Consider the following 19,111-nt stretch of genomic DNA (forward strand, 5'->3'; position numbering starts at 1 on the left):
GAAGCCTCAAGAAATCTGGGAAAAGATCCCCAAGCTATGACCCACAAAGGATCCAGGATCATGCTGTTCCAGGACTTCTCCCCAGCTTTGGTCCGAAAGAGGAAGGCATTCGATGAGGCAAAGAAGCGTTTAAGGGACTTAAATATCCAGTACTCCTTATGATATCCAGCGACGCTACGCCTTAGCCACGAAGGATCCATATATAACTTCGGATCACCGGAGAAGGCTAAGGAATTCTTGGACTCTCTTAAATAAACTGTAAGAGATTGTGGACGCTGGTCTGCCTTTCCCATTATTTTGGTTTACATCCCTTCATCTTTTCTTATCTTTCCCCCTATGTGTGTATGTATATATATGTATATGTTGGGGCGTTTGGTTAATGTTGATGGGGAGAGGTGGTTACCTTATTCTATTTTACTTCTGTTTTTAGGAGCGGGGTTGTTTTTCTTTCCCCTGTTATTTTGTGGTATTATATTTAAGTATTACATGTTGAGATTGTAATCTTATAGTTATATATGGTATTAATATTCCCAAATATATTTAGATGTGGGTGTGGGTGGGGGTGGGGTGTTCACCGTTAACTCTAGCTTTATATTATATTTGAATTCTCCTCATTTTATTGAGGAACACCTGGGTCAAGGGTGGGGCACTGGTTGGAAGAGGGTAAGATGGACTGTGGGAGAGGAAGTGACGCTCCCTGGGAACAAGGGAGAAAATCTCCAATTCGGAATGTTTTATATTTTTTATACTTAGAAAGAGTTTTTTGTTATATTGTTTTGAGTGTATCAGAGAGTCTTTACTTTTGTAAATCTTGTATGCTCCATGCTCGGGATGTTCTAGATAGGGTTTCCCCTCCCGAGGGGTCTCGGATCTGTCCAGATGATTATGGCTGAACAGTCGGTTAAGTGGTGCACCTGGAATGTCAGGGGGAGTAATTCGCCAGTTAAAAGGAAGAAAATATTATCAAATCTTAAGGAGGAGAGAGTTGATATAGCTCTCCTACAGGAGACACACCTGTCGGATAAAGAACACTTAAAATTACGACAGGGCGGATTTGATCAGGCCTTTTTTTCCTCTTTTAATTCAAAAAGCAGGGGAGTCGTTATCCTTGTCCGGAAGAACTTCCCTTTGAAAATTCTAAATCAGATAAAAGACGAATCTGGACGATATATTTTGATTAAAGCCCTCATAAATGGAGAGGAATATGGGATCTTAAATGTATACTGCCCCCCCGGCACACCCCTTTAAATTCATAACGGAAGCTTTTTCAAAACTGATGGCCTTTGGTGCCCGTCATACAATTATAGGGGGAGACTTTAATTGTATTATGGATCCGGAAATAGACAGGATTCCCAAGAGTGCCGCTGGAGTATCTCCCAGATCTAGACAACTGGCGGACCTGAATAAAGAATTAGGATTGGTAGATGTATGGAGATGTCTCCATCCACAGGGTAGAGATTTTTCTTTCTACTCTAATCCACATAAATGTCACACAAGAATTGATATGTTTTTTGCCCCATCGATTTTTCTAAACTCTATAGCAACCTGTAAAATAGGTACTATAGCAATCTCTGACCATGCCGCTGTATACATGGAAACTAAGGTAAAGAACAATGGGACCGCTGCTCGGCATTGGCGTATGGACCCCTTCCTGATAAAAGATAGCAAATTTTTAAAGTACTTCTCCCAAGAACTTAAAACTTTTTAGAAATTAATACTGGTACGGCTAGCAATCCGTCAATGATGTGGGAGACCATCAAAGCTTATGCACGAGGTTTGATCATCTCCTATTCAGCGACCCAGAGGAAAATAAAGGGAGAGCAACAGCGTCTGCTCGAAGCTCGCCTAAAAGCAGCCGAAACAGCATACGCTGATAGACCTTCTATCACAAAATTGCAGAGGATTACAGCTCTTAGGACAGCCTTAAACACCGCGCTTACTCAAACGGCTAAAAGGGAAATATTATTTGCGAAACAAAGATTATATGAATATGGCGACAAACCGGGTAGATACTTAGCATTCCTTGCAAAGAAAAAGAAAGCCCCTCAAACTATTCCGACCATCAAGGAAAGTACAGGTACCCTGACTCATGATCATAAAAAGATCAATGCGACCTTTAAAGAATTTTATTCTGAACTATATAGATCGCAGGATTGTGAAGATAGGATTAGGAGGATGCAGTCATTTTTAAAAAATTTGACCTTCCCGGGCCTGACTCCGGAACAGGTGTCGGCCCTAAATACCCCTTTAACAGTCCAAGAAATACTTGAGGCAATTAGGCAACTTCAGAGTGGAAAAGCACCGGGCCCGGATGGTTTTCAAGCTGAATTCTATAAAGAATTTACAGGAATATTGGTTGACCCACTTATGGATATGTATAATTTTGCGCATAGTCAGGTCTGTCTCCCGCCCTCGCTGAAAGAAGCAAATATTTCTCTTATCCTCAAAAAAGGAAAAGACCCAGAAGATTGTGCATCTTACAGACCAATATCCTTACTAAATGTAGACTTTAAAATTCTCTCAAAAATGTTAGCACTAAGACTAGAAAGGGTACTGCCATATATTATAAAGGAGGACCAGACGGGATTTATTAAGGGCCGCAGATCATCCAATAATATCAGAAGGGTCTTGAATATGATCCAAGCCTGTCATCAGGGAAAGATACCAGGAGTAGTAATTTCATTGGATGCGGAAAAGGCATTTGATAGGGTTGAATGGTCATATTTATTTTACACATTGGAAAGGTTTGGCGTTGGACAGGTGTTTACCAAATGGGTTTCAACATTGTATAATGACCCCAAAGCAGCTGTTATTACTAATGGGTTAAGATCGGATGGCTTCAGTGTGGGTAGGGGCTGCCGTCAAGGATGTCCTCTCTCACCATTGTTGTTTACACTGATAATCGAACCATTAGCAGAAGCCATCCGGACTGATCCTAATATAACGGCCCCGAGGATTGGTACAAGTAAACACAAAATTACCCTCTATGCAGATGACGTTCTCTTATTCCTCAGTAATCCTTTAAGGTCAGTGCCTCGTCTAATTCAAGTTATTAATACATTTAGTGCATTCTCAGGCTATAAAATTAATTTTTCAAAATCGGAAGCCATGCCAATGGGTGGTCTGGCTATGATACCCCACTTAATGGACGGATCCCCTTTTCCCTTCCGTTGGTCCCTGGAGGGCTTCTTATATTTAGGTATTTTTATCACGCCAGTATTTGATCAGCTGTATAGGGCTAATTTTGTACAATTAATGGAAAGGATAAGGCAGGACCTCCAGCGATGGAGAGACCTTCCGATTTCCTGGCTAGGGAGAATAGCATTAATTAAAATTAATGTTCTGCCCCGTCTCTTATATCTTGTGAATGCTCCCGCTGATGCTGCCAAGGCTAGCCCTACGTAAATTATATGGCTGGTTGGGCTCCTTTATTTGGAACCATAGACGGCCCCTTATTAAGCTGAAGAAGCTACAGCTTCCACAGGCAAGGGGAGGACTGGACTTCCCAGACTTTAGGAAATATCAGTTAAGCTCCCTACTAAGTTACATAGCTGATTGGGTTTCATCTGATCCACAATCAATTTGGCTGGATATAGAAGCCTCCCAAGTAAAATACCCACTTATTAACCTTTTATTTTCAGATAAGAGGAAAATCATTACAGACCACTGTAAAAATCCCATAATATTAAACACAATTAAGGCCTGGAATATAATGCGGCAAAATGAGGGTAACTCACATAAAACATCCCCCCATGCACCAATAGTAGGCGCATGGGGATTCCAACCGGGGATTACAGATGCCACCTTTAAACTCTGGAGATCCAGGGGCATCTCATGCTTAGGGGACCTATTTAAAGATGGGATCCTGATGTCCTTTGAGCAGCTGCGTCTGAAATTCGGAATACCTAATGGGGATCTCTTTCGATACTTCCAAGTTCGAGATTATATACAGAGGAAGACTACATTAATAGATAGTCTTTATAAATCAGACAGAGAACGTAATGTCTTACGACCAGCAGGGGCATCCTCCGTTAGTACTATATACCATTTGCTACATGATGGAGTCTCAGGAGACATGGATGACCTGCTTAAAACATGGGAGCAGGACTTGGGGCTAGAAATCTCTGAGGATATGTGGAATGACATTTGGGAAAATGCTAGAAGAATTGCTATCTGTAACAGAACTCAGGCTATCCAACTAAAGATACTTCATAGGGCCCATATAGCTCCGGCTCGACTGGCAAAATTTAAGGCAGGAGCATCTCCAATGTGTCCTAAATGCAAAATAGAGGTGGGTACTCTTGTACATTGTCTGTGGACTTGTCAGAAAATCCACAGATACTGGACTAAAGTGGCAAATACCGTGACAGAAATTTTAGGAACGGAAATTAGGGTGGACCCTGTATCTCTCCTTTTGGGCTTTTCGAACCTCTCATCTCTGGATATGCATGGGAAGAGACTATTTTCTATTCTCTCTTTCTGTGCAAGGAAAAATATTTTGGTGAACTGGGTGGCTGAGGGCCCCCCTGGACTTTCAAATTGGCACAGATTAATTATGGAATATATCCCCCTTGACTTCCTCACAAATATGGTGCACCAAAAGACTGAATTATTTTATAAAATATGGCAGCCCTTTTTGAATTATATAAATGCAGATATTTTGGCTATCCTAACAAGGGCTTTTATTTAGTGAAGATTTCAGACCGGGCTGCTCCGGGGCCCCTTGGGAGAGGAATCCTGCGCGAATACGGGTTTTATTATATTTGATGTTTATATATTCCGAGCATGTAAGAGACTTAGGTATACACTCTGGTTAGTTATAGGTTAGATTAGTAGAAAGTTGAGGTTTTTTTTTCTTCCTTTTTTCGTTTCTTTTTTTTCTTTTTTTGTTTTCTTTCTTTCTCTTTTCTTTGTTAAATTATGACTATTGTATATATGATTTAATTGTACATCAATGTTTGTATTTGAGAGTTTTGTTTATTTTTGTAAAGTTGCAAAAATGTTAAATTTCAATAAAAATATCTACAAAAAAAAAGTGTTAGTGGCAGCAGTAACAGCAAATTTCAAGAAGGGAAGTGTGTAATATAATCTCCAGCAACAGATGGCAACAGTGGCAGAGGGTGCTGAATAGGGGAGCTCAAGCAGTTGTGCCGGGACCTCCAGAAGTCGGTGACAACGATGTCGAAGGGCAGCTGGAGGAGCTGAACAGACTATCTCTGGAAATATATGTAATATTGGGAAAAGGTGACCTCATAGGACAAAGGAACAGACATCAAAAAAGTCTTCAACTCAATGTAAACACAGGATTCATTCATATAGACACTTCCTTGTTTAACCTTAATTTCCCTTCATGTTTGTGATAACCTGATGCTATTGGAATAAAGAATCCTTGCTTTGCGATCTTTAAGCAGTCTCTGTATTCAACTGTCATGTTATATTCAGCTGATTTTCAGTGGTAGTTGGTTGAAGAGAGATTTGAAAGATGCCATTACCAGGATATTTCTTGTCAATCTTAAAATTGCTACCACTGTCTTCTTAGCTGTAAACTCAAATTTCTCTCCAGCAATTAAGACAATGGCTTCTGGCACCAGCTAGCATGTTTCCAGCCTGGAGTTTTATAACAGCAAGATTTTAAGCTAAATCCCCATCTGTTTGCTTCACAATTAACTGGATATTAAATTGCATCATTCACTGCAAAGCAAGGAAGTAGTCATTGATCACCTACCTAACAATACTCTCTTAATCAATACACAGAGAACTATCCCATTAATTTTTTGCCTTTTCACTATTATCTATTTTGTCAATTAATCTCTCCACCCTTTGTCCCTATTTCAGATCTTCCCATTTTTCATTCCATTCCTAACCTTTCCCAAATTGATTTAAAAATTAACACTATGAAGCACTGCAATTCTGATGAAGAATAACCAACCTGAAATATTAACGGTTTCCTTCTCCAAAGACATTACCTGACCTGTTGAGCATATTTTCTTTTTGTGTGAGGTGAAAACCGATCATTTATCTCATTTCTTGTGTACGTTTTTTGCATTTATCCAGATATCAGTAAACTGCACAATGGAATTCATTATTTGTAGAATGTTTCTGAGACAGGATAGGGACTTATGTAACTTCTTCCCAATGCTGGAATCAGAATTGCTTGAAAACATCTAAATATAAACATCTGAAAGCATTTGAATATCTGACAGACCACTTCAGTCATCAATGGGCACCTTTTTAATTTAGTCAGCTGGCTGTCTTAAATCTATTCCCATACTTATTCAAGCATCTATAACAAAGCTACTGAGAAGTCCACAGTCTAGGTTTAAGCTTACAGCCCCATTTCCTCAAATCTAGAATTTTCGATGCAATTCAGCAGAACAACGGCTGTTTCTGTCTAGTGTGCATTTGAAAGAGTGTAGTGGGCTTTTGCTGAAGTTAACTGACGTTAATTCTTCAACCTATCAACATAGCGTTGCCAAGCTTCTTTCTGTCTGACCAATAAAGGTTACCCTTCAAATCTGAACATTATCTTGTTGTGTTTATTACTTGGAACTAAGTAGGAAGCCCAGTTCTCAGGCCAAGCCTGCTCTCAAAGTTCATTCTCAGTCAGACTAGCTATAAAATCACCACTGTTATTGGCCGACCTAGATGAGGTATCAAATTACTTAGCTCACAAAAATCAGCAGAGTTGAATCCATACCTCAGTGTTCAAACTAATATCATGAAAGATGATGACACTGATCTGGCAACTAAAACAAATGAAGCTCAATGTTATTTATGTGTAAATTGAACAGTCATTTTTGACAAGTGGAAATGTATAATGAAACAGGAAAAAAAACCCAGAAGTTACTGTTGTGTTGCGCTGGTCCTCTTCGAGGTCTTCTTGCTGTCTGGCTCCCCACTAAAACATTCTTGATGGTATTAACCTTCTGTTCCTTTGAACAAGCACTTGTATCATTCTCTGCACAGAAGTGGCCTATTTAGCTGCACTGTTCCACAATATGCTGTTCTTTACTCATGCAGTGTTGGTTGGAAATACTTTCAGACAAATGCTTTCATCTCCATATTTGTGAGCATGATTATCATTATAATGGTATGATTCTACGAACTTTCCTTCTCTCAAGTCACAACACTCAAAATGGTGTGGTTTTCAAGAGTTTCTTTTCAATTGACTAATCAATAACACCTGGGAAAACACCTAACATTTTTAGTGTATCGAACCTATTCACATAACTTTCTAGCTTTTGGCAATTTTAAACCAGCTCGTGTTTCCTATTCCACCATGTAGCAAAAACTGACATTTCCTGAGATGGATTTAAGAGTCATAGAGATGTACAACACGGAAACAGATCCTTCAGTCTAACTCGTCCATGCCGACCAGATATCCCAACCCAATCTTTCCTACTTGCCAGCACCTGGCCCTTATCCCTCCAAACCCTTCCTATTCATATGTCCATCCAGATGCCTTTTAAATGTTGCAATTGTACTAGCCTCCATCACTTCCTCTGGCAGCTAATTCTATACACGTGACTGTAAAAGTTGCCCCTCACTCCAAACCTATGCTCTCCAGTTCTGGATTCCCCCACACCAGGGAAAAGACTTTGTCTATTTATCCTATCCATGCCCCTCATGATTTTATAAACCTCTATAAGGTCACCCCTCAGCCTCCAACGCTCCAGAGAAAACAGCCCTAGTCTATTCAACCTCTTCCTATAGTTCAAATCCTCCGACCCTAGCAACATCCTTGTAAATCTTTTCTGAACCCTTTCAAGTTTCACAATATCCTTCCGATAGGAAGGAGACAGAACTGCACACAATATTCCAACAGTGGCATAACCAATGTCCTGTACAGCCGCAACGTGACCTCCCAACTCCTGTACTCAATACTCTGACCAATAAAGGAAAGCAAACCAAACACCTTCTTCACTATCCTATCTACATGTGACCCCACTTTCAAGGAGCTATGAACCTGAACTCTGAGGTCTCTTTGTTCAGCAACACTCCCCAGGAATTTACCATTAAGTGCTAAGATTTGCTTTCCCAAAATGGAGCACCTCACGTTTATCTAAATTAAACTCCATCTGCCATTTCTAAACCCATTGGCCCATCTGATCAAGATCCTGTTGTAATCTGAGGTAAGCATCTTCGCTATCCACTACACCTCCAATTTTGGTGTCATCAGCAAACTTACTAACTATACCTCTTATGCTCATATTCAAATCATTTATATAAATGATCAAAAGTAGTGGACCCCGCACCGATACCTGTGGCACTCTAGGCCTCCAGTCTGAAAAGCAACCCTCCACCACTACCCTCTGGCTTCTACCATTGAGCCAGTTTTGTATCCAAATGGCAAGTTCTCCTTGTATTCCATGAGATCTAACTTTGCTCACCAGTCTCCCATGGGGAAACTTGTCAAACACATTACTGAAGTCGCACGGTTAGCACTTCTGCCTCACAGCGCCAGAGACCCAGGTTCAATTCCCGCCTCAGGCAACTGACTGTGTGGAGTTTGCACATTCTCCCCATGTCTGCGTGGGTTTCCTCTGGGTGCTCCGGTTTCCTCCCACAGTCACAAAGATGTGCAGGTCAGGTGAATTGGCCATGCTAATTTGCCCGTAGTGTTAGGTGAAGGGATAAGTATAGGGGTATGGGTGGGTTGCGCTTCGGCGGGTCGGTGTGGACTTGTTGGGCTGAAGGGCCTGTTTCCACACTGTAGGTAATCTAATCTAATCTACCACTTTGCCCTCATCAATCCTCTTTGTTACTTCTTCAAAAAACTCAATCGAGTTTGTGAGACATGATTTTCCACACAAAGCCATGTTGCCTATCCCTAATCAGTCCTTGCACTGCAATTGCTTCTTCTCCTCACAAGAATTCAGTGTATTTTTATTTCTGGCTTTATTTACTTTACCTCTATGTCTACATCCATATGCTAATCACCTTTACCTTCCAGCTTCACTGCTTGTTGCTCCTCTTTGTATCTGGCCTTTAGACATCCATCTCATCATCTTCCTTACTGCAATAGCACCCTGTTCCTTCCATTCATTTATTTCAACATATCTATTAGGATGAAAGTTAAGCATCCTAAGATGTTACTGCTAGTTTACCCAAATTACACATTTCAAACCTCATGGGCAGCCATGTTGTATTGTCAGTCATGCACTTTTACTGGATGTAAGTTTGCTCGCTAAGATGGAAGGTTTGTTTTCAGATGTTTCATCAACGTACTTGGTAATATCATCAGTGAGCTTCTGGTGAACCTTCCAGCTCAGTGAGCAAACTTACATCCAGAACCTCAACCTGAGCTACAAATCTTTTCAAAACTCACTAATGCACTTCAATATTTTTGCAAAATTTGCTGTCTAATAGCTAAACAAAAACAAGTTGCTCAGTTAGCATTTACCTCTGTCACTATACTTCCCATGAAAACTGACAGCAAACAAACTTATGTCCTTGGGAAGGTTGGCTCCGCTTTCATAGGGTTTCAGTGTGGTCCTGCAGGTGTAAATGGGTTGTCACAGAGTATCCAGAGAATACAGGAACAGAAAAGGTAGGACAAAGCAGATTTTCAATTGTGGTCACCAAGTGACCCTTTAGTTTGCAGGTTAATAGGAATCTGACGAATGAATTGTAGCACAATAAACATAGTTATGTGCTTACCAATACTGATTCCTGCCTAATAGCCATGTGGCTCATTCTTCCTTGCTGACTGAGGGACTGATGATAAACTGGTTGAATGACTCACACCCATACTCAACATTGCAACTTCATCACAACTCAACATTGCAACGCTCAGAAAAAGCCAGCATTGAAGTGCCATGTCTGTAGCTGATTTGCTACTTATACTCCTACCACAGCAGTTTTTTTCTTTGAGTAATAATCAGTGGTAAATTACATCGGAAGAAATAGTTATTAATGCAAGGTTACCCACTCAAGTTAGATGTATTTTAGGAGGTTCCTTCACACAAATTGGTTTCTCCAACTTCCCTGCCACAGCCAAACAACCATTCAGCAATCACCCCATTCCACAAATGTGCTAATTTTTACAATGAAGTATTCAATGATAAAAAGAACATATTTAATGCCATTTTGATCCTTCTTTTGGGTTTCCCTTAAAAACGTTTCCCACGGAAGATGAATAACCATGTGCATAAAAGGAGGTCCATTTCTAAATCAGATTTAACTAACTTGCTGTAGTTTTGTTTTGAAGAGTTTTGATCAGGGCAATGCTATTACTGTGCAGTATGTCGACTTTCAGAAGGCATTTAATATAGAGATACACAATAAATTTGTGAGCAAAGAGAGAGCTCATGGAATGAAAGAAACTACAGCTAATTGACTGAGACAAGAAACAAAGATCCTGTATGGTTTTCAGACATGTGGAAGACTTGCAATAAAGTCCCAGAGTGTGTGTGCTGGGATTCCTGCTTTTCCTGATAAATATTGACCAAATCTTGGTGTACAGGACACAAATTCAAAATCTGCAGATGGTATAAAAACTTGGAAGCATTGTGCATTAAGAGGATATTGTATAACTTTAAAATGACAGATAAGTTGAGGGAGTGGGCAGATAATTGACAGATGAAGTTCAGTGTAGAGAAATGTCAGGTGACACATCTTGGTAAATACAATACAAAGGTTAAATCTCTAAAAGGGGTATAAGTGGCTGAGGATCTGGTTGTATGTGTGCAGGCAACTTAAAGGTACAAGGTAGGTTGACAGCAGTTTAATAAAACATACACTATCCTAAGTTTTACTATAGGGCACAGAGTACATGACTGCAATGTGATACCATTATTCAAGATGGAGGTAAGGATAAACTAGGAAACTACAGGCTAGAGAGTCTAACATCACATAATTAATCCCTACTTGGAGACATGGATTAATCAAGGATAGTCAACATAACTTTAACAGGGGGCAATTATACCTAACAAATTTGATTGAAATTTGAGGTGATGACTCGGTCAAGCATCTGTCAGAGTAATGGTTGAAGGGTCATTTTAAGACTGCAAACCTGCGTCTAGTGGTGTTAACACAGGGTTTAGCGCCAGATCCCTTAGTGTTTCTAGGGTATGCTTCTAGTCCATGAAGATGACACAAATTGGTGGTGTGGCAATTAGTGAGGAGGGAACTTTGACTAAAGACGACAGAAAGTCAGTCAGATAAGTTGAACAGTGGCAAATAGAATTTAATTCTGAAAAGTGAGAGGTGATGCATTTTGGGAGAAGTAACAAGGCAAGAGAATGCCTTTTGATTGTTAGGATGCTAGCAAGTACTCAGGATCATAAGGACATTGGTGTGGATGTCCACAGATTCTTGAAAGCAGAGTAATAGACATTAGGTGCAGGAGTAGGCCATTCTGCCCTTTGAGCCTGCACCACCATCAATATGATCATGGCTGATCATCCTTAATCAGTATCCTGTTTCTGCCTTATCTCTATAACCCTTGATTCCACTATCCTTGAGAGCTCTATACAACGCTTTCTTCAATGAACCCAGAGACTGGGCCTCAATTTCCTTCTGGGGCAGAGCATCTCACACAACCACCACTCTCTGGGTGAAGAAGTTTCTCCTCAACTCTGTCCTAAATGGTTTACCCCGTATTTTTAAGCTATGTCCTCTGGTTCAGCACTCACCCATCTGCAGAAAGATGTTTCCTGCCTCCAGAGTGTCCAATCCTGTAATAATCTTATATGTCTCAATCAGATCCCCTCTCAGTCTTCTAAACTCAAGGGTATACAAGCCCAGTCTTTCAGGGTAAGGTAGTCCTACCATTCCAGGAATTGACCTCGTGAACCTACGCTGCACTCCCTCAATAGCCAGAATGTCTTTCCTCAAATTTGGAGGCCAGAACTGCACACAATATTCCAGGTGTGGTCTCACCAGGGCCCTGTACAGCTGCAGAAGAACCTCTTTGCTTCTATACTCAATTCCTCTTGTTATGAAGGCCAGCATGCTATTAGCCGACTGGTGTACAAGAACACCCAGATCTCTCTGTACTGCCCCTTTACCTAAATTAGGTAGTAATCTGCCTTCCTGTTCTTGCTACCAAAGTGGATAACCATACATTTATCCACATTAAACTGCATCTGCCATGCATCTGACCACTCACCTAATCTGTCCAGGTCACCCTGTAATCTCCTAACATCCTCTTCACATTTCACCTTGCCACCCAGCTTAGTATCATCAGCAAATTTGCTAATGTAATTACTAATACCATCTTCTATATCATTAACATACATTGTAAAAAGCTGTGGTCCCAGCACTGATCCCTGCGGTACCCCACTGATCACTGCCTGCCATTCCGAAATGGAGCCGTTTATCACTACTCTTTGTTTCCTGTCAGCCAACCAACTTTCAATCCAAGTTAGTACTTTGCCCCAATACCATGCGCCCTAATTTTGCTCACTAACTTCCTAAGTGGGACTTTATCAAAAGCTTTCTGAAAGTCCAGATACACTACATCTACTGGATCTCCCTTGTCCATCTTCAGAGTTACATCCTCAAAAAATTCCAGAAGATTAGTCAAGCATAATTGCCCCTTCATAAATCCATGCTGACTCTGACCTATCCTGTTACTACTATCCAGATGTGCCGTAATTTCAATCTTTATAACAGACTCCAGCATCTTTCCCACCACTGAGGTCAGACTAACTGGTCTATAATTTCCTGCTTTCTCTCTCCCACCTTTCTTAAAAAGTGGGACAACATTAGCCACCCTCCAATCCGCAGGAACTGATCCCGAATCTGTCAAACTCTGGAAAGTAATCACCAATGCATTCACGATTTCTCGAGCCACCTCCTTCAGTACCTTGGGATGTAGACTATCAGGCCCCGGGACTTATCAACCTTCAGACCTAACAGTCTCTCCAACACCAATTCCTGGCAAATATAACTTCCCTTAAGTTCAGGTCCTTCAGCCACTGTTACCTAAGGGAGATTGCTTGTGTCTTCCCCAGTGAACACAGATCTGAAGTACCACATTCAATTCTTCTGTAATTTCTTTATTCCCCGTAATATATTCCCCTGTTTTTGTCTTCAAGGGCCCAATTTTAGTCTTAACCATTTTTTTTGCCTTTCACATACCTAAAAAAGCTTTTACTATCAACCTTTATATTTTTGGCCAGTTTACCTTCATACCTCATTTTTTCCTCGGCATATTTCCTTCTTAGTAATCCTTTGTTGTTCTTTAAAAGCTTCTCAGTCCTCCATTTTCCCACTTATCTTTGCTATGTTATACTTTTTCTCTTTTAACTTTATATGTTTCTTAAACTTCCCTCAGAGAAAGTGAGGACTGCAGATGCTGGAGATCAGAGCTGAAAAATGTGTTGCTGGAAAAGCGCAGCAGGTCAGGCAGCATCAAAGGAACAGCAGAATCGATGTTTCGGGCATAAGCCCTGAAACGTCGATTCTCCTGTTCCTTTGATGCTGCCTGACCTGCTGCGCTTTTCCAGCAACACATTTTTAAGCTCTTAACTTCCCTTGTCAGCCATGGCCACCCATGCCTCCTCCTGGGAGCTTTCTTCCTTTTTGGAATGAACTGATCCTGTATCTTCTGCATTATACACAGAAATATCTGCCATTGTAATAGGTAGAGGTGATGGTTAAAAACACATATGGGATATTTACCTTTAAAAGTCAAGGCAGTGAATACAAGAGCAAGGAGGTTGTTATGATTGAGCAGCATAGGAAGTTAGTTAAATCACAGGTGTGCAGTTCTGTTCACCACACTATAGACAGGGTGCGATTCCTCTAGAGCAGGTGCAGAGGGAATTCTCCAGGATATTACTTGGAATGACAGTTTCAGCAATGAAAAAAGTGACTAGATAGGTAAGCCTTGGTTTCCTTAGAGCATAGAAGGTCTGGGGGTAGTGTGTGTGTAATCCTGATGAAGGTGCACAAAGTTATAAGGCCTATAAATAGGGTTGATAGAGTGAAATAATTCCATTTAGTAAAGGGGTCACTCAGCTTTTAAAAGGATGCTTAGAGGGAATTTGAGGATTTGTTTTTCGATCACCCAGAGGGTTGAGAGTTCTGAAACTCACCACTTAAAAATGTGGTGGAAGCCGGAACCATGAGCAATAGAAATGCCATTACATAAAAGATTAGTGATCAAGTGTTGGCAAAATGGGATGATAATAGGTATAAGCTTGATGACCAGTATGAAGATATCAGGCTGGAGAATCTTTTTGTGTGTTTAAAACTTGATGACTAGTTCTGTCTCAGCTAAAGTATTGTTTCCATTTCTTGATGCCAAATTTCAGGAAGGATGTGAGGCATTGGAACAGAAGAGGTTTACAAGATTGGTTTCATGAATAAGGAATTTCAGATTGTAGATGTCAGAATTAGAGGGAATGCTGAAAAGAGATCCAGGGTATTCAAAATCATGAAGGGGTCTGTACTGAGAGTAAACAGGAAGACATTGTCAACCCCTTCATGGGTGAGAAGGCACAGATTGAAAGCAAAACATATTCAAGGAAAAATATTTTCAGGCAAAGCGAGGATCTGGAATGCACTACTTCGAATATATAGAGGGTGTAGGTTCAACCAAGGCATTCAAAAGTGGACTAAATGGTTATTTGAATATAAACAATATACATTCTCATTGCTTATTCTGCGAGCCAGTGCGCAATGTACCGAATGGCCTCTTTCCTTATTTACAACAACTCTACAATCTTTTAAAACCAGCGTTCACAAGTTTTGGATTTTATGTAGCAATGGCACACCACACCTTCCAGATTGACAAGTTCTTGGCTGTGCGTTTGTATAATCCATTCCTCTCCATAATAGTCACTGTCCTCCCAGAGCGGCAGGTAGTATTTGGCACGGCAGTGTGAAGGGCGCGGGACGGGCAGAAAGGCAACACATGCTGGTGGTGGAATGGCTCCCCTCAACACTTCGGCTCCGTCTATCACCCTCTGCCCGTCCGACAGCATTGACCAGCGGCTCAACCTGAGCTGGCAACCCGAACATAACCGGTTTGTTTCCACTAAACGGTTTAGCTGCGGAGACAGCGAATATTTCAGTGGGCCCCTGTCCCCGTCTCCTTGGCCATACAGGGTCACGTCATATCGACTAGCGCCGGGACGATCCGGGAGGTATCGTTCCACTGCCAGCACCCAGAACACGGCTGCTCCACCAACCCAGATGGCCGAAGAGCCAAGCTCCAGCTCCGCCATGAGCTGAAGCAATCACTTTGCCTCAATCCCCCGAAGCTGTCGCGCGCCTCAACCACCGTTAAACACGAAATCTCACGCGCCACTACTCCTTCCCGGGCTTCTTTGTCATTGTACAACCCTTCGCGGGTCCTAATTGGTTCGCCCTACCGTGCTCTGATTGACTATTTGTTTGGAGCGCCGATTGGCTCTTGGGAGATTTCAGAAACACGCTCAGTTTGAACCTCGAGGTCTTAGGCGCAACGGATGGTCTTCCACTTCAGAAAAATTCAATGGGCGAACAAGAAACTACCTTCTACCATTGAACTTACTCAGAAAATAAAAACTTTGGTGCCGTGATTCAAATGTGAAAGATTCAATCGTGCTGGATTTAGAACATTTTGGAGGCCATGCAATATATCTTTGTGGTAGTGTGGCATCACATATGCCAGCCTTCAGCCAATTTGACTCAATTCTGTGATATCAAGAAATGATTGTAGGAACTAGATGCTACAAATGTTTTGAGCCTTGACAACATTCCAGCAATAGTATTGAAAATCTGTGCTCAAGAACATGCTGAGAACCTAGCCAAACTGTTCTACTACAGCTGCAATTCGATCACTTACCTAACAATGTGGAAAATTGCCCAGGTATGTCCTGTACATAATAAACATGACAAATCCAACTCAGTCTATTCTTAATAATAAGTATAGAAATGCAAAGTGCTGTTAACATTGTCTTCAATTAGCACTTGTTGAGCAATAATCTGCTCACTGATTCTCAGTTTGAGTTCTGGCATTGACACTCAGGTCCTGACCCTTGGTCCAACCATGAACAAAAGAACTAATTTTCAGAGGTGAGGTGAAAGTGACTGCCCTCAATATCAAGGCCACACACAAGCAAGAGTGGCATTGAGGAGTTCCATCAAAAAATTCTAAATGGAGAGAAAATTTAGAAATCTGAAATACAGAGGGACTTGGGAGTCCCAGTCCAAGTTTCTTTTAAGATAAACTTGCAGGTTGAGTTGATAGTTAGGAAGGCAAATACAATGTTGTCATTTATCTCGAGAAGACTAGAATATAAAAGCAAGGATGTACTTATGAGACTTTATAAAGCTCTGCTCAGACCACATTTAGAGTATTGTGAGCAATTTTGGGCCCCTTACCTCAGAAAGGCCCTGGCGTGGGTGCAGAGGAGGTTCATGAGAATGATCCCAGGAATGAAAGGCCTAAAATATGAGGAACATTTCAGGACTCTGGGACTATACTCAACGGAGGATATGGGGAGATCTGATTGAAACTTTCAGAGTACTGAATAGCCTGGACAGAATGGATGTTGGGAAGATGTTTCCATTGGCAGCAGAGACAAGGTCCTTAGGGCACAGCCTTAGAATAAAGGGAAGACCTTTTACAACAGCGATAAAAAGAGTGGTGAATCTGTGGAATGCATTGCCACAGAATGCTGTGGAGACCAGGTCATTGTGTATATTTAAGTTCTTGATTGCCGAGGAGATCAAAGGTTATGGGGAAATAGCCAGAAAATGGAGTTGAAAAACCAATCAACCATGATTGAATGACGGAGCAGGCTGAATGGACCAAAAGACATAATTTCTGCTCCTATGCCTTGTGGTCTTATGGTCTTGAGACATTGGAAAGCGGAGAAATACTTTCTGCTGGTTGGACCCATACCTGGTACAAAAGAAGATGGTTGTGGTTGTTGGAGGTCAATTATTTCAGATCTCAGACATCATTACAGAAGTTCATCAGAGTAGTTCCATGGACCAACTATATGTAGCTGCTTCATCAATGTGGTCCCTCCACCATGAGGTCAGAATGGGGATATTCACTGATGGTTGCACATTATTCTGCACAGTGTTCGTTGATGACTGCACAATGTTCTGCACCATGTGCGACTCCTGAGATACTGAAGTAACTTTTACCCAAATGCAGCAAGACCTGGACAATATCCAAGTTTGGGCTGACTAGTGGCAAGTGACATTCACACTGCACAGGTGCCAGACAATGACCATCTCCAATGAAAGAATCTAACCATTTGCCTTGTGACGTTCACTGGCATCATCACCATCACTTATTCCCCCCACGCTTGACCTGAAATTGAACTGCACATATGAATTGTGTAAACAGATCAGAGGCTAGAAATCTGCAGCAAGTAACTCACCTCTTTGCTCCCTAAAGCCTGTCCACTATCTATGAAGGACTAGTCAGAAGTCTTATAGAATACTCCTGCTACTTGCTTGGATGTGTACAGCTTCTGAAGCACTCAAGAAGCTTGAAACCACTTAAGACAAAGCAGCCTGCTTGAATGGCACCACATGGACATTCACTCCCTTCATCATCAACATTCAGTAGCAGCAAAGTATATCAAGGCTCCTTAGGCACAACCTCTACCATTTAAAGGAACACAGGCAACAAATACATTGGGACATCACCATGAACAGATTTCCTTCCAAGTCACCCACCATCCAAACTTGGAAATATATCTTCAGTCTTTCGGTGTTGCTACATCAAAATTCTGAAACTTCCTCCCTAATTACATTTTGGTCTAACTACAGCAAATGGACTTTAGCAGTTCAAGAAGGCTGCTCACCATGACCTTCTCGAGTACAACTAAGGATGAGCAATAAATGTTTATACAACCAGCAAAGCCCAAATTCTGTGAATGAATTTTTAAAAATTAATTGAGCAATAATGGGAAAGTGAGCAGAGGATGAGATAAAGTGGGAAAGATAACTGAAAAAGTATACAGAGCAAGTGACAGATGAAAGCAAAATACTGTGTATTTTGGAAATGTAAAATAAAAGCAACTGGTAGAGAAACTTTGGGTCTGGCAGCATCTGTGTTGAGAGAAACAAAGCTAATATTTTGATTCCAATATGAATTTTTTAAAGAAAGTAGTTGCAGAAGGTTTCCAGACTGTCAGAAGCCTCTGGACTGCTGTAAGCGCAGGTTCTGTGTCGCTATGTCTCTGCAGTAAAAGTATGTTAAAACTGAAAAAAGCTGGTATTTTCTCCCACCAAGTTTTGAAAGCTGTTGCCTTAAACCAATAACTAAATGTCTTTATAATTAATGTGCACCAATCTCCTTGTGCCTCCAGTGAAGAACTGAAAGAATTTGGAGAAAGGAGATCAAACGCTGGAAAGCAAAATGAACCATCTCATTGCACGCTGTGAACTAGCGCTATTAAACTGTGCTTCCCAAGTTTTCTCCCTCCATCCATAAATTAGTTTATTTTCCTGGATTCATCTGTATGTGCTTGTTTGAAGTTTCATAGGGGTTAGAGTTTCATCAAGGAGACCTATATACTAATAGTTTCTCATTTTGTTTACCTGTGACCGTAATTTATTTATACTAAACAGTAGCTCTTGTTCAATGAAGAACTTGGTTCTGTTAACCTGATTCCATCATTTACCATTTAGTAAATTGGGGAATTTGCGTCCTTTGATTAAATCATTAACTTTTGTGGTGACCCCAAGAGCTGTGGGACTCAAGAATCACTCAAGAATTACTTTCCCAAGTGGGTTGTAACATTCCCTTAAATTCTTATCTCCTATCACAACTGCTTTCCCAGTCTTCCTCCTGCCTCCCTGTACAATTAAGCCAACCATCACACTGTGTTCTTGGCACTGGAACTCTCCCTAGCGGAGCCATAACTTTCTGCAGCATTCAAAACTAATACTGGCTGGAGAGTGAGATGCGTACAGCAGCCCCTGACCGAACTGCTTGGTCCAGATTGATATTCTGACATTTAAAACTTAACCATTGAACTGACCCACATTCACCTGCCTCTATTTTAAAATCTAAATCCAAATATGTACGTATACAGAAAGTCATAGAATTATACTGCATGGAAACAGTCTCTTTGATCTGACCCATCCATGACAATGAGACATCCCAGTCTGACTTAGTTCCATGTGCCGGCATTTGACCCATATCCAT

The 19,111-nt window shown here is 41.1% G+C and overlaps 1 protein-coding gene across 1 annotated transcript in view; it reads right to left on the bottom strand.

The window, feature by feature from the left end:
• LOC132816933 (RPA-related protein RADX-like) overlaps positions 1-15,179 on the bottom strand; it is a 96,648-nt gene extending 81,469 nt beyond the window's left edge. The window contains exon 1 of the mRNA XM_060826957.1: positions 14,732-15,179. Within this exon, the coding sequence (XP_060682940.1) occupies positions 14,732-15,179 (448 nt within the window). The remainder of the gene's footprint in view (positions 1-14,731) is intronic.
• Between the last annotated feature and the right edge of the window lie 3,932 nt (positions 15,180-19,111).

This window comes from Hemiscyllium ocellatum, chromosome 6 (assembly GCF_020745735.1).
Source record: "Hemiscyllium ocellatum isolate sHemOce1 chromosome 6, sHemOce1.pat.X.cur, whole genome shotgun sequence".
In the NCBI taxonomy this organism is placed as follows: Eukaryota; Metazoa; Chordata; class Chondrichthyes; order Orectolobiformes; family Hemiscylliidae; genus Hemiscyllium; species Hemiscyllium ocellatum.